Here is a 15,738-nt window from a genome sequence, read left to right as displayed (position 1 = left end):
TCTCATAGTAATTCTAAGAGCTTTTTCTTCTCCCAAATCTCTTTTTGACATAAGTAAATAATATGTGGCATTTTTTTTTTTTTTGTATAGTTTATGGTCATTGTGAGGTTTTTTATTATTGCTTACTACCCAGAGGCTGAGTACTGATTAAATGGCTTTATAGCTATAAAATTCAGGAATATCATCCTATTTTGGTCACATTTGGTTTACGAACTGTACCACTAAAGATGTCAGGTGTGAATTTGAATTTCGGAAAGACCACTTCCAAGCTTATGCCTATCACTTTGAGCTCTAATTTTGCCATAATGAGATAGTCTTGCCAAGAAACAATGGGAAAGAAGCAGACACACTTCTTTATACAGTCTTTCTCCTATCCCTGCCAGGCTCCAGTGCTTTGGCTGACATCATCTGTTGATGTCGAATGATATCATGCTGTTTGTGAATGGAACTTTACAGAATGTAATGGAAGAATGTTTTTCCTAAGTTCTATACGGAAGACTGCTTTCTAGAGTTTACTAAAGATTGGAGTGTCCTATGAAAATCTGACCTCACTAGGATTCAAGTGAATTATTCCAGAAGTAACGCCTAGTTTGTTCTTAGCTTGCTACCCGTTTTGTCCTTAGAATGTAAGATCGTACATGTATCAGTTACACAGAGGGAAAGATATGCAAAACTGGGAATGACTAAAAATAAGAACCAGTAGTTTGTGGGGAGCACCTGAATGCTTTTCCCCATGTAAAATGCCACTTTGACTCACTAATATTATCCCATTAGACAGGTGGGAAAACCCCAGCCTGCAGAGGATTAAATATCTTGTCCTGACTCAAACAGCTAGCTTTACTAGGTAAGAAGTGGAAACGTGAATCCAGATCTTTCTTTCTTTTTTTTAAATTTTTAAATATTTATTTATTTTTGAAGGGGAGAGAGAGAGAGACGGTGTGAGTGGGGGAGGGGCAGAGAGAGAGGGAGACACAGAATCCCAATCAGGCTCCAGACCCTGAGCTGTCAGCACAGAGCCTGACGCGGGGCTTGAACTCGCAAACTGTGAGATCATGACCTGAGCGGAAGTCAGACGCTCAACCGACGGGGCCACCCGGGTGCCCCGAATCTAGATCTTTCTGATACCAGTCCTGTTCTCTTAACCATAACACTCCTCTTCTCCACAGAGTAATGGTCTAATCAAGAGATTTGAATAGTGAGGTAGCTCAGCATGAGTAGAAATGGAAGGAAAGTAGGGGATGGAGGAGAGGAACTTAGGTGGTCGGGTTGTGTCTAGCAGGTGGCTGATTATGAGGGTCTAGGGTCAGGGGAGAAGTGTGGTCCCGAAGAAGATTTGGGAGTTGTCAGTGTTTAGGTAATGATTGATTTTTTCTTTTATGGATGAGTTTCTGCAAGGAGTACACATAGAGGCTCTGTGGAGAAGAGTGTGAAGGTTAGAGCCCCGAGAATACTTACAAAGGGGCAAGCAGGAGAAGAGGAGTCAGAGAAAGGGTATTAGGGATAAAACGGGAAGAGGCAAGTCACCGGAAGGGAACAGTTTTCCCTATTCTGATTTCCTTCTTTGCTTCCTCTTCCTCTGCTCTCTCCTTGTCTTTAGGCTTGTATATTTTAGGCACTGGGGAAACGGTGGTCAGTAAATCAGACAAAAGTCCCTGCCGTTATAAAACTCATCTGCTCGCTGGGGAAGACATAACAGTAAACAAGGTTAATAAGTCAAATATATAACATGGTAGATGATAATAACTGCTGTGGAGAGTGCCAGAGTGGGGTTGGGGGAGGATGGTTGTAAGTAGGGTAGTTAGGGAAGTCTTTACAGAGATAGTGACACTTGAGTAGAGACCTGAAAGTGATGAGGGAGCAAGCCGTCTTCACAGGGACAGGGGTTGGGAAGGGGTGGCTGGGAGAGTCCCAGAAGAGGGAACAACAAGGGCAGAAACCCCGTGCTGGGCATGCCTGCTTAGTACGAACTAGCAAGAAGACCAGCGTGGCTAGAGTAGAGTGAGTGAAGGAGAGAGCACTTTAGTAGATTAAAAGTGGGGCAAAGGGGCAGGCCTTGAAGGCTGATGTGAAATCTTTGCTTTTCCTGAGTGAGACAGGAAGCCATTCATGAAAAGTCAGCTGTGTCCAATGCTGCAGAAAAGCAAAGTAAGACAGGATTGAAAAGTGTCCTTGGATTTATGATCGGTCTCATTGGTGATTTATTCAGCTAGACGCTATTGTAGGAACCGGGGGTACACGAACAAAGAAAGATGGCAGTCACTGCCCTCTTGAGGTTCATCTTCCACCTCACAAAGGCAGCTTGACGCTCTTTCTTTTTGAAAGACGTCAGTGCTGCGGAGTGTGGATACTAAGAGTCCCAATGGGTGCCTGGCTATAGGGGTGGCTCACGACAAGTCAGAGAAACCCTGACAGTGCATTTTCTGCTTCAGTAACCTTTGTCGGGGAGTTGTAAAGTACAGCTGTTTGATGCAGAACTTGGAGGGTAGCCATGGGTCCTTTCTTGTCCCAGAGGCCACTTGGTGTCTGGATTTTCTAGACGTGATTCTGAGTATGTGTGATTCCCTGCGTTTTTCCTTTCCAGCTTTGTAATCAGCTGAAATTTGAACTTCCTGTTTAGACCATTAGGGGACCTTTCGGTGCAGGCCCAAAGTTGGCAACAATTCAGCTTACGTGCCCTCAAAATAATGTGTTGGCGTTTCCCATCCTCGCCATAATGACCATACCCTCCAGTTCTGTTCTCCCGGCATCATTTCTTCTTTGTTTATTCTTTTCCCAAAACCTTTTCCTTCTTCCCCACTGTCTTCTTGCCCGTGGTAATACCTATAATTAAGGGATCCTAACACTATTTCTGTAGGGCCTCAGTGCTAGTCAATTGAAAGAGTTGTGGTTCCCTAAATACCTGACTTAAAACGTTTCCAGGAAAACACTGGGAAAGATCTGTCGCAACATCTGTGAAGTACTTCTGGCTCCTTGGTGAAAAAGGGAAATATGAGGCAGCAGTTGGTGTTTAGAAATTGGCTGAGTCTCTGGTTTGAAATTTGTATGCTGATAATTTTAGCGAAGAAAAAGATCCGATTTCCTTTTTTTTTTTTTTTTTACAGTTACCTTAGGATTTGCAGCAAAGAACAGAATAATTAGTAAATTTTCTCAGAACCTAAAGTTTCTCCGGAACCTAAAGTACTAAATAAACATTTTGGACTAATGTTCAGGTTCATTTTATTATCTGCCACATCCATATAGCGATTGCCATATTGAGGCAGTCATGTAATGATTTTTCTATTATATTTTCTGATGTGAATATAATTTTTCATTTACTAAGGTAAATAATCCTCAATTGAGTCATATGTAATCTCTCTTCCCTCAGATTTATATTTCTTTTTATACCTTATCTTAGTGAATGGCACCCGGTCTGACGAGATTAACATCTTCAAGAAGCCTCTATTTCTCTACTTCTCCTTCCTCCTCACCTCAGTTTCGTTATCTCACGATGGGCTTCTTCTTTATCCTGTCTGTTGCGGCTTAATCCAGGTCTTACTAGTCTCTCCCAGGCACCCTTAGATCACTCCATTAGCCTCTTACCTGGTTTCCTTCCTCCCATCTCTTCTCTACTCAACATTTTCTCCACGTTGCCATTGGAAAGATCTTAAAAACCGTATCCGATCATGGGCTACGGTGCTTAAAATCCTCCCTTTGTATCCTTTTATCTGTAGCATCACAGATGCTCTACTTTAACGGGAGTTTCTTTTTCATCAAATAAATGTTATGCCCCCCCCTTTTGTGTTCTGTCTCTTCTATTGAGAATTCTGTATTTTCTGTGTATTAGTTAAGAAAATTTTGTTGAGCTTTGCTTTCAATATTATATTAGGAAAACATAGTTTTTTCCAGCTGTAGCACACATTAGAATATTGGGTCGGTGTGCCTCTTCCTCCTTTTCTCCATTTGACTTGACATCGTTTTAATATAGAGGACTGTCAGGGCTCAACTTACCTTATCAGCTAACTAACTTAATAACAGTAGTAATTTTTGCAAACATTTGAGCACTTTATTGCTTACTGTTTTTCAAGCAACCTTGGGGTAAAGTACCTACATTTACTATCCAACCTTACTGCAGCCCTCAAGGGAGAGATTATTGTACTTATTTTGCAGATAAAGAAAACGAGGCCCAGACAAATTGACCTTTAGTTGCTAGCTGGTAAAATTTTGTTGAATGAGTTAGTAAACTCTTTTTTTTTTTAGTAAACTCTCTTTCTTTATAATGTATGTTTATGTTCATGTTCGTCCTATGCTCTTCATAATTTTTTTAATGTTTATTCATTTTGTGAAAGAGAGAGAGTGGGGGAGGTGCAGAGAGAGAGGGAGACACAGAATCTGAAGCAGGTTCCAGGCTCTGAGCTGTCAGCACAGAGCCTGACGTGGGGCTCAAACTCATGAACCGAGAGATCATTACCTGAGCCACCGAGGTACCCCTTTTTCTATGTTCTTTAAAGATGTGTGTGTATGCGTGGGGAGGGAGGAAGGGCAGGGGAGTGTATGTACATGCCCATAATGCAGTTGCATATTTTAAGGGGCCACAGTTGTAAGAAGCTCTTTTAAAAATTGGGGGGACTACACGAGATGGGGCCTTAAATATTTGGGAAAAGAGCATAAAGATAGGGAAGGAACCTAGCCTAATGTGAGTTAAGAGCAAGAGGCATTAATTTGGAGTTAAAGTTAGAAGGACTACCTGTTGCGTAAAAATGACCCGGTGAGCTTCATAAAAATACAGATTCTTTAAATACATATATGTATTTAAAGAATATATGTATGTATTTATACATATGTATTTATATTTATGTCTATGTATTTATATTTATATTGGTCTCCATCTTCTGAGATGACTGAATGTAGTTCAGTGGGGCTTGGGATTTATATTTATGTAGAGTTTTGGAGATGATTCAGAGGAACAGGTAGGCTTTGGGACTTGTGTGTAGGTAGCCAGAATTAGAGATCTAATAAATGGAGTTTCAGATAATTTTGGATATAGAAATTAGGGGGAATCAAGAAATAGGCTTGGAGTGTTAGGAAGAGTTTTGTTTGTTTTTAAGTAGGATCCACATTCAACACGGAGCCCAATACTGGGCCTGAACTATGACCCTGAGATCAAGATCTAAGCTGCGATCAAGAGTGGGACACTCAACCGACTGACCCACACAGGTGCCCCAGGAAGAGTATCTGTGACCTGAATTTCTAATCTTGATAGACAGCAAGCCTGAAAGAGCCATGTAGTGTTACGCAGCTCTAGAAGAAGAGTGACTTTGTCCTAATTGGGTGATGAGGTGGGAATAGCAGACTGAGAGTCCACACATGTATTTAAAAACAAAAAAAGCTGAACCCTATTAGTAATTTTTCCACTAATTTTAAGTTTGTTCATTTAGTTGTAAACCCCTGAATGTCTACTGTTCACCTACTGTGTAGGGAAAAGGTGGCGGAGAGACCTTAGGGACAGTATAATGTTACAAAGAAGAATTTTATGTAATGAATCTCTTGGATGATTTCAGCAAAAGAGACCACTCGTAAATTGTGGGCACCTTCTCTTTCCCCCCCTGTGAGAAATTTCTCTGTGGCTGTTCACTTTTGTTTAACAAACATTTATTGTGTCAAATGTTAAACTAGTCGTTAGGTAGTCAGACATAAAATAAGAGACAGTTCTTGAGGTGCCTGGGTGGCTCATACAGTTAAGCGTCCGGCTTTGGCTCAAGTCGTAATCTCCTAGTCCATGGGTTCAAGCCCCTCATCGGGCTCTCTGCTGTCAGCACAGAACCTGCTTCGGATCCTCTGTCCCTCTTTCTCTGCCCCTCCTCCGTTTGTGCTTGATCCCTCTCTCAAAATAAACATTAAAAAAAAAAGACTTTATTAAAAAAATAAGAGTTCTTGCCCTGGGGTATGTTATAGCTTGAGTGGGAGAGATGGGCACGTGAACAGATGATTTCATTATATTGTAGGAACTACCCTAATAGTAGTGGAAGGTGCAGATTTTTAGAATATGTAGGCCATAAAATTGGTAGGAATTGGTGATTAATTGAACGTTGGGGATCATAGGATGAGTCCCAGATTTCTAATGTGGGTGACTGGATGAGGACGGGTTAATATTCACTCAGTTCAGAAATACAGGATTGGGAACCTGTTTGTGAGGGGTGAGGGAAAATCAGTTTCATCTTCACATGCTTAACATAACTCTTTAGACACTCAAGTAGAGCAGTTTAGCATGGTGGGAAGGTGTCCTACTTCAGGAATCAGACTATTCCTGTTCAGTGCTGTTCCGCTCACTAGCCGTTACTTGCTGTGTGGTGTTGGGACATTTAACTTCTCTAAGTCTCATTTTTTATACAGACACTAATAGTACGTACCACATAGGAATTGTGAAAAGCAATGAAATAATGTATGTGAAGCACTTATCATAGTACTGGCCACATAATAAGACCTCAGTACTATGTCAGGAATTATTGTTATTATATGTATAACAGACGGTGTAAATTCAGGAGAGCTCAGAGTTGGCATTTAGTTTGGGGAATCATTAACGTATAGGCTAACCCAATGACAGTGGACAAGAGCCCCAGGTAGGGGATGGAGGGAAGAGGGTTAACATTCAAATGAAAAGTGGTGTGATTGTTTTGCATGTGGATAATCGTGTGTAGAGAATTTGTGCCTTGTCAAGAAATTATTACAGCTTATGATTGGAGCATAACAAGAAATACTTATGACCTTTTAAAAATCCACAGATTAAAACTCTTCATGTGGACTTAAAAAGAACTTGCTGTTCATTTAAATAAATGGTAATAACAACATCAGCCCCTACTCCCTTTAAACTACTTGCCAATATCCTTTTTTTTTTTATCTTTTCTGAGTAGCGTGTGAAGTGGCACAAATTGTTTGAGTAGTGTCGACACTTTATAGTCACCTTTATTTCCAAGTATATTCATCAGTTCTCTTCAGTGCCATTGGCACTTCACTTTCATTGCTTCAGAGATGCGGCAGGTGAGATTTTATACCGGGGTCATTGCTGTTGGTTGGCCGCAGTGCCCTTACAGCCAAGTCCAGCACGGCGGAAGAGGGGTAAACAGTAATTGACCCATTGTTTTAAAAGTGTTTAAATTTAAGTGTGGATTCAAAGTGTGTTGCACAATGAAGTTAGAATTTTATCTAAGGAGGGAGTGGTCCTAAACAAATCTGATCTCCAAGGGAAATCTTCATACGGGTTTATAAGAAGGAGGTTTTCCTATTGTCTTTTATAAAGGACAAGGAGTATGATGATCTGGCAGTTTTTGCCTGTCAAATCAACTGTGAGAACTGAGCCATTATTAGATCATATCTCTATAAGTTTCCAGAAGAAAGACTTAAAACTCAATTCATTGCCTTAATCTTGCAAATAAAATTTTCTGTCAAAAACAGGTGCTTTATTTTTACGTTTAAGTTTTGACTTATTTGGACAGCAACTGTTATGAGTGCAAAACCCTGGAAGGAAATTTCTTTGGGGGAAGCTAATTAGTGTTTTACATGGTAGTTATTACACTGAAGATCATAATTTCATAATGGGGGGCATTTGTTTCTTCACTTTTAGTAAGGAACAAAATATGTATGGGAAAAGTACAGAATTAATGAGATAACTGTTAGTAATCTGGTTTTGAAGACACACAAGTTAAAGAATTATCCACAGCCTACTCTTACAGCTGCCGATCAAAATTTTAAGTTGGTTATGGTTGTTTTACTTTTTTCCCGTCCCCATGAGCATGCACAGCCATAAATACTGTTTTCAAAACAGTAGCATCCTGCACATTCCCGCCAACTCTAACCCCATTCCCCAATGGCAACCCTGCGTGTGCGCGTGCGCACAGGGCATGCGTGGGTGTTTACTATTAATAAAGATCTACTATGTGCCTCACTGCCTCATCCACTAGACAACACGGAAGCAGCGTGTGACATAATCCGTGACGGGGCATTCAGAGCCGGGAGGAACTACAAAGCTGAGACATTAATCAATTAATTTTCTGAGAAGGACTCGGGTTAAGAGACTGGGCATCAGTGAGCCTTGAAGAGTGCTTAGCACTTAGCTAAGCGGAAGAGACTGTCTTAGAAAGGGAGAACAGTGTGAGGAAAAGCACAGAGGTGGCTACAAAACATGGTCTTGGGTGGAGTGGTGAAGAGAATAGAGAAATTCAGTCGGAGTTTGCAACCATTTAACTGTTTCCTGATTTCATTTTTCTGGTAGTTTACCTCCATGACCCTAGGTAAATGACCTTTTGTATTTATTACTTAATTTGCCAACCTAACATTTACGGACTCTTGGATATGAAAACTGTTTCTGTTTATACCACATGCTTCCTTTCTGTTCCACTTAGTATCTGTGTTAATATTTTTTTACGGTGTTCCTGTATCGGTTATAATTTTAACTCTAAAAAGTACCCAGGTTACTGATGGTGTACCTGTTCCCCGAGATACGTGAAATTTAATGTTCAACATTAAATAAACTCGTGTGTTTGAACAGAAGGAGGAAAAAAAATTGGAGCTGATCATTTAAATCCTGGAATAACAAAGAATTTGTATTACTTGTGAAATGAGAGATAACATCTTTTTTTTTTTTTTTTTTTTTTTAGGTTGAGCAAGTGAAATTACTTGACCGATTCAGTACCAGCAACAAGTCACTAACAGGAACACTCTATCTTACAGCCACACATCTATTATTTATAGACTCTCATCAGAAAGAAACCTGGGTAAGAAGGACATCTGCTGTGCTGCTTACCATGCTTATAATAATGGACTTGGCTTATAGCTGTGTTTTATTTCGGTCATGTACAAATAATTTAATCCTTGGTTACCTATTTTCAACAAAATTCAACAGCCTATTCTCTACCCTCCCTCCTAATAAAACAAAGATACCATGTGGAATGTGGAAATTTTTTATAGAATATAGCAAGGCTCTTTTTATCTGCATAAATAATTATAAAATACCTGCTTGTTCCTTTTAATTTTTAAAAATGTAAATAATACATGCCCATGTTTAATAGATCAAATGGCCTATTCCGTGGTATTTTTATACCAAATTGCAATTACAGTGTTTTTTAAGTTGATTGATTATAGATCAAACAGTACAGTAATGGATATTTTATACATATTTCTTCCTGTATATGTACCAGAGTGTCTCGGAGGTATCTGGCTGAGAGTAGAATTACTGGGTCTAAGATAAGTGCTTCTTTTCCTTTGCTAAGTGTGGCACCTCTCCAAAATAGTTGTTTCAGAATATTCTCAGTAGAGTGTGACTCCTGGTCCGCCCTCATCAGCAACATTGACATTGTCAGCTTTACAATGTTTGCCTCCCTGGTGGATGTGCAATTGTGATTTTAATTTTCTGATTATGAGAAAGTTGTCCTTTCAGATATTTTGGCCTTTAGGTTTCCTTTTCTTTTTCTGTTGGGCTGTTTATCCTTTTACTGGCTTTATAAGAATTTTGGTTTTTAATGTTTTGTCAGGTGTGTGTGTCGTAGATAACTTCTCCCAGTGTGTGGCTTGTCTTGTATGTGTATACGTCTTGCAACTAAAGTTTGAAATTTTAATGTATTAGATTTTCATTGTTTCTTTTATGGTTTATGCTGTCTTGTGACTTAAGGGATTCTATTTTTTTTTTTTTTTCTAAAAACTTACATTTTGTGTTTCAAGTATAAGTTGTTAATCTTTCTGGGAAATATTTTGGTGGGCGATATGACTTAGGGATTCATTTTTATGTTCTTTTCATATGGATACTGGCACCATTTACTGACGGTTTTGTTGCATTAATGTGTACTATCAACTGTGATAGATAAAGGGAGGGCCTGCTTTTAGGCTCCCTGTCCTGTTCTTTTGATATATTGCTTCCACTGTACCAGTAGCACATTCCTTGATTGACTCTAGCTTTTTAATACAATCTCTCTTTGATTGTACTCTTGATTTTCCCAGGAAGGCCATCCAGTTGATACGTGATTGCAGTAAGTAAGTCAAGATACTTCCCTGAGATGTTGATCTCGGAGAAGTTGTGTTCCCAAGAGGCACTGGACTTCTCCCCACGCAGTGTTGGCCCGGGAGCTGCCAGGAGGGCCTTGTAAAATCCTTAGTCATGCTACCCCCCACTCTATCTACGCTTCCTTTGTCCGTCTGTCCTAATACCTTCTCAGTATGTTACCCATCTCCTCGCGATACATGTGCAAGTTTCCCCTAGACCTCTTCTTGCAGATGTTGAGAACATAGTTTTGGGGCAGTGAAAAAATATCGGTGTTGTCCTCTCCTATTACTGTCTTTAAAATGCCTTCTTATCAGTATATTCCCATATGTCTCTCCTGAATGAAATCTGTTTCATATAGTAGATCCACAGAAATGAACATTTTAGATCTAGAGACTTACCAACTTTTTATCTTTTTTCTCATTTTACAGATGATTTTTCTTTCAAGGTCATGTCACTAGTTATTGGCGGAGTCGGTCTCTGCAGCATTTTCTTGCAAATAATTTTGGGTCATAATTAGAATCGCGATAGTGACATATTATTACAGTAGCTGTTGTCTCTTGTTCTCTATTTAGATGCTAGTATTAGATCATTTTGAGTAACTTGGCACAGGCCTGCTAATATCAGTGTTAACAGTGCTAAATGTTAGCCACAAGTGTGAGCCGTACATGTGTAGTGTGTGTTAAATATTTGTGTGATGTATACTTTTAATGTCTGTGGAGCAAATTCTTTCCTCATTAGTCTTTTTTAAGCTTATCTTGATTATATTATAGATTTAATCTTGCATGTGAACTTTAGAAAAAATATATAATTAGTGATTAATAATACCAGCATTTAATTTTATAATTATATAATACACATATATGATATAAAAATAACCAGCCGTCTCTTACCCTACCACAGAAAAAGGCAAAAAGCCATTTGGAATTATTTATTGGAACTTACATTAAAGTTTTAGATTAATTTGGGATGAATTTATTTCTTGTCATGATTGAGTTTTATCATTCAGGAATCTGCTATAACTCTTGAGATCTTTTATTTTCCAGAAAACTTTTCTGTACATATTTTAAAGTACGGGTGCCTGGGTGGCTAAGTCGGTTAACTGTCGGTCTCTTGATTTTGGCTTAGGTCATCATCTCACGGTTCATGAGTTTGAGCCCTGTGTTGGGCTTTTCACTGAGTGCAGAGCCTGCTTGGGATTCTCTGTCTCTTCTCTCTCTGCCCCTACCCTGCTTGCTCTCTTAAGTAAACATTTTAAAAAATGCTTTAAATTAATAGGAATGGTATTGAGAAAAAGAAAACTTTTTTTAGTAGCAAACAGAATATTAGAACTCATATGAATGATAACTATATCTTTAAAATGCCATCAAGTATTGAGTTTATAGTAGAACTTCCTATTCATTCAGTCAGGAAACATTGTAAGGGAGGTATAAGCAGTGACACCTGTATTGCTGGTTTGGTCCGATTTTAAGTTTGCATGTATAAGATATAACAGTTGAAACTTTCTTTTTCTATTTGAGCAGGGTCACTCCAATGCTCCAGATACTGTGTTAGGTGCTAGAGATAGAACGTTGCTCAACTTAGCTGTGGTATTGCTCTGTATGAAGTTCCCAACATCTAGCTGGAGAAATAGACATTCACTGTATACAAGGAATTACTCGTGTTCTGAGTGCCGTGATGGAAAAGTATAGGCTGATAAGGGATAAGAAAATGGAGAGGACCTAACTTTTCCCATGGGAAAGGCCATGGGGGTTGTCAGGCTGTTTTTCTTGGTGGTGAGGTTGAAGCAAAGGCCAGAAGTAATACTAGAAGTTCCTAGGTGAAGAGGCAGACCTACAGTTTGCCAGTTAGTAAGAACAACTGAGTGTGTGTGAAGGAGGTTGATGCAGAAAGGGCCCTTGTCAGTCGAAGTCGATGTGGGGAGGGGCTGGAAATGAGTCTAGAACCCAGAGTGTGGGAAATGACATGACCAGATTGCTGTTTTCTACATCGTTTTTTAATAGTCATCACCTGCCCTGTAGAAAATGGATTAGAGGAAGGTAAGAGTAGGTAAGAGAAGGTAGGAAGGGAGCACGTAGGCGGTGACTTACAGCTACTCAGGTGAGAAACAATGGGAGCACGGCAGCTAGAGAAGTGACAGTGGGCACCGAGAGAAGTAGGTTCCAGAGAGATGTAGGAGACGCGGTGGTTGGGGTCTGATGATGCAGTGAATGTGCGGAGCGATGGAGAAGTATCAGAGCATAGTTCTGGCTCAGGCATTCAGTCACAAAGCCTGAGGACTTTGGTTGAAGAGGGCATTCCTAACACGTATGCGCTCTGGAAGAGAATACGATGTTTAGTACTTTTTTACGACGCTGATCAAATGTTTTTTCATGCTGTAGATATTGCATCACCATATTGCCTTAGTGGAGAAACTAGCTTTGACTACTTCTGGATGCCCACTTGTGATTCAGTGCAAGAACTTCAGGATTGTGCATTTCATTGTTCCCAGAGAAAGAGATTGCCATGATATTTACAATTCCCTGCTACAACTGTCAAAACAAGGTACTGTTATGAGAGACCAAAGCTTACTTAATTTTGTGATGGATTAAATCTCATTGTTACTTTATACTTTAAGTTACTCTTGTGTGTGTGTGTTTTAATTTAAATTCTGTTAGTTAACATACAGTGAAATATTGGTTTCAGGAGTAGAATTCTTTGACACATCACTTACATACTACTAGTGCTCATCACAACGAGTGCCCTCCTTAGTGCCCATCACCCACCTAGCTCATCTCCCATTCACCTCCCTCCATCAACCCTCAGTTTGTTCTCTGTCATTAAGAATCTCTTGTATGGGGCGCCTGGGTGGCTCAGTCGGTTGAGCGTCCGACTTCAGCTCAGGTCATGATCTCACACTCCGTGAGTTCGAGCCCTGCGTCGGGCTCTGTGCTGACAGCTCAGATTCTGGAGCCCGCTTCAGATTCTGTGTTTCCCCCTCTCTCTGCCCCTCCCCTGCTCATGCTCTGTCTCTCTCTGTCTCAAAAATAAATAAAAACATTAAAAAAAAAAAGAATCTCTTGTAGTTTGTTTCCCTCTCTTCTCTCCCCCCCTTCCCATATGTTAATCAGCTTTGTTTCTTAAATTCCACATATAGGTGAAATTATATGATATTTGTCTTTCTCTGAATGACTTATTTTGCTTAGCGTAATACATTCTAGCTCCATCCACCTTGTTGCGAATGGTAAGATTTCATTCTTTTTGATGGTTGAGTAATATCACATTGTGTGTGTGTATATATATATGTGTGTGTGTGTGTGTGTGTATGTGTATGTGTGTATATATATATATATATATATATGTATGTATATATATATACCACATTTTCTTTATCCATTCGTCAGTCGATGGACGTTTGGGCTCTCTCCATAGTTTGGCTATTGTTGATAATGCTGCTGTAAACATTGGGGTGCATGTACCCCTTCAAATCTGTATTTTTGTATCGTTTGGGTAGATACTTTAACTCTTAAGTCAAGTTCTTATGCATTCTATTCCAAAAAATTTGGCTTAGAAATAATTAGCTGCTTTTGATCTGACTTGTAAGAATGGTTTCCAAAGAAGGGGTAAGAGTAAAGAAAAAATGAAGCATTTAGAGTACAGATTTTAAAAACCATAGATTCATGTTAATGTTTTTAAAGTTTGTTGGTAGCCAACAGAACAGCTTTCTTTTTTTTTTTTTTTTTTTTTTCAAGTGGGTATCCCACAAATAAGGTGTTCCAATGACTTGGAAATTGGTTGCTAAATGAGAAGTTAAGGAAGGTTGGGCTCCTTTGGTAGCAGTGGGACTAATATATTTAATTGCCCAGAGTGGAACATAAGGGAGATCACCAAAGGAGAAATGGAGGGTGAATCCAACGTTAGTAGAGGTAGGAGTGAGAGACATGTAGGCCCAAGAGAAGAATCCTATTACTACTTACGCCTTCAGGATCTGGAGGCTTCCTTCCCTCAACATTGACTTGAATTACATAGACCTTTCCAGGGAGACAAAGCACACTGGTTACTAAATGTACTTTTTTGTTGAACACCCGGACTGTAGTGGCCTAGGAACAGGTGTATGTACACCTTTCTTTCCTAACACATAAAGCCTGTAGCATTTATCCCGGTGTCCCAGGTTACACCAAATCTTATAGTAAAGATGGTCACTTTAGGGGCTCAACACTGTTCAGGAACAAGTGCTGTCCGGAGCTCCGTACAACCATTGCCACTTTTGGTTGACACTGTCCTATGGGAATGTACGTGGAATGTAGCATGGAATAGGAATGTATAGGAACGTAGCATTAGTATTTTCATTTCACATCTCGTTTGGGAAGAGTGGTGGGTGAGAAGTGTGTACGTCATTAGAAGTTTACTTTTAAAAAGAAGTATTACACTAGGGTATTATAAAAATATTATTTATTAGCTTTTGCTGATGATATAAATTGAATCTCAGATTGATATCCCTTTATATATAATCATGTGAATTAACAAACTGAGAAAATATTCAGTTCAAATATGTTCGGGTATTAGTTATCTCTTTGAAAATTTTAAAGGAAAAATGAAGGGATAAAACTGAAAAACTGTTGGGGTGCCTGGGTGGCTCAGTCGGTTAAGCGTCTGACTTCGGCTCAGTTCGTGGGTTCCAGCCCCGCGTCAGGCTCTGTGCCGACAGCTCAGAGCCTGGAGCCCGCTTCGGATTCTGTGTCTTCCTCTCTCTCTGCCCCTCCCTGGCTCACACTCTGTCTTTCTCTCTCTCAAAAATAAATAAACATTAAAAAAAAACAACTGAAAAACTGTTATTTGTAGAATTTTAACTATAAATCCTATAATAGTAGCAGCTTAACATTTATGTGTTTTGTATACTACAGCAAAATATGAAGATCTCTATGCATTCTCTTACAATCCCAAACAAAACGATTCGGAGCGACTCCGAGGCTGGCAGCTCATTGACCTTGCCGAGGAATATAAGAGGATGGGAGTGCCAAATTCAAACTGGCAGCTGTCTGATGCCAACCGAGAATACAAGGTAACTTAGCGACCTTTTTTTTTTTTTAAGTTTTTATTTAAATTCCAGGTAGTTAGCATACAGTGTAATATTAGTTTCAGGTGTACAACACAGTGACTCAACACTTCTTTACAACACCGGGAGCTCCTCACAAGTGCCGTCCTTAACCCCCATCACCTGTGTAACCCGTCCTCCCCCTTCCCCTCCGGTAACCACCAGTTTGTTCTCCGTAAAGAGTCTGTTTCCTGGCTTGTCTCTCACTCTCTCTTTTTTCCCCTTTGCTCATTTGTTTCGTTGCTTAAATTCGATGTACGAGTGAAATCATGCGGTATTTGTCTTTTTCTGATTTACTTCGACGTAGCAACCTTTTGGGAGAAATTCAGAAAACGTTAGTCCCAGAGCCCGAGAGTGTCCCAGCAGCAAGTTGTCTGTCCATATGTGTACCGCACTTGCGTTTAATAAGTTTGAAAGTTTTTTGAAGGTGGTTTTTAACCTCATGGTCTTTGAATGGTGAGAAGAATGGTTATGTTTTACTTGATTTTTTACAGATTTGTGAAACTTACCCCAGAGAACTTTATGTTCCCCGAATAGCAAGTAAACCAATAATTGTTGGTAGTTCCAAGTTCCGGAGCAAGGGAAGATTCCCAGTTCTTTCCTACTATCATGAACATAAAGAGGTAAGAAAAGAAGATTTTCTTTTTTCTTTTGTTAA

At 39.6% G+C, this 15,738-nt stretch overlaps 1 protein-coding gene across 3 annotated transcripts in view; it reads left to right on the top strand.

Annotated features, from left to right (window-relative positions):
• The window catches only part of MTMR6 (myotubularin related protein 6), a 40,907-nt gene that overhangs the window by 2,657 nt on the left and 22,512 nt on the right, over positions 1 to 15,738 (top strand). For all 3 annotated transcript variants that reach the window (XM_027064560.2, XM_027064559.2, XM_027064558.2), the window contains exons 2-5: positions 8,631 to 8,747; positions 12,388 to 12,550; positions 14,890 to 15,047; positions 15,575 to 15,703. In XM_027064560.2, the coding sequence (XP_026920361.1) occupies positions 8,631 to 8,747; positions 12,388 to 12,550; positions 14,890 to 15,047; positions 15,575 to 15,703 (567 nt within the window). The remainder of the gene's footprint in view (positions 1 to 8,630; positions 8,748 to 12,387; positions 12,551 to 14,889; positions 15,048 to 15,574; positions 15,704 to 15,738) is intronic.

The sequence above is a fragment of the Acinonyx jubatus genome, chromosome A1 (assembly GCF_027475565.1).
Source record: "Acinonyx jubatus isolate Ajub_Pintada_27869175 chromosome A1, VMU_Ajub_asm_v1.0, whole genome shotgun sequence".
In the NCBI taxonomy this organism is placed as follows: domain Eukaryota; kingdom Metazoa; phylum Chordata; class Mammalia; order Carnivora; family Felidae; genus Acinonyx; species Acinonyx jubatus.
The sequence above is the reverse complement of the archived record's forward strand: the minus strand, read 5'-3'. Positions and strand labels throughout refer to the sequence as shown.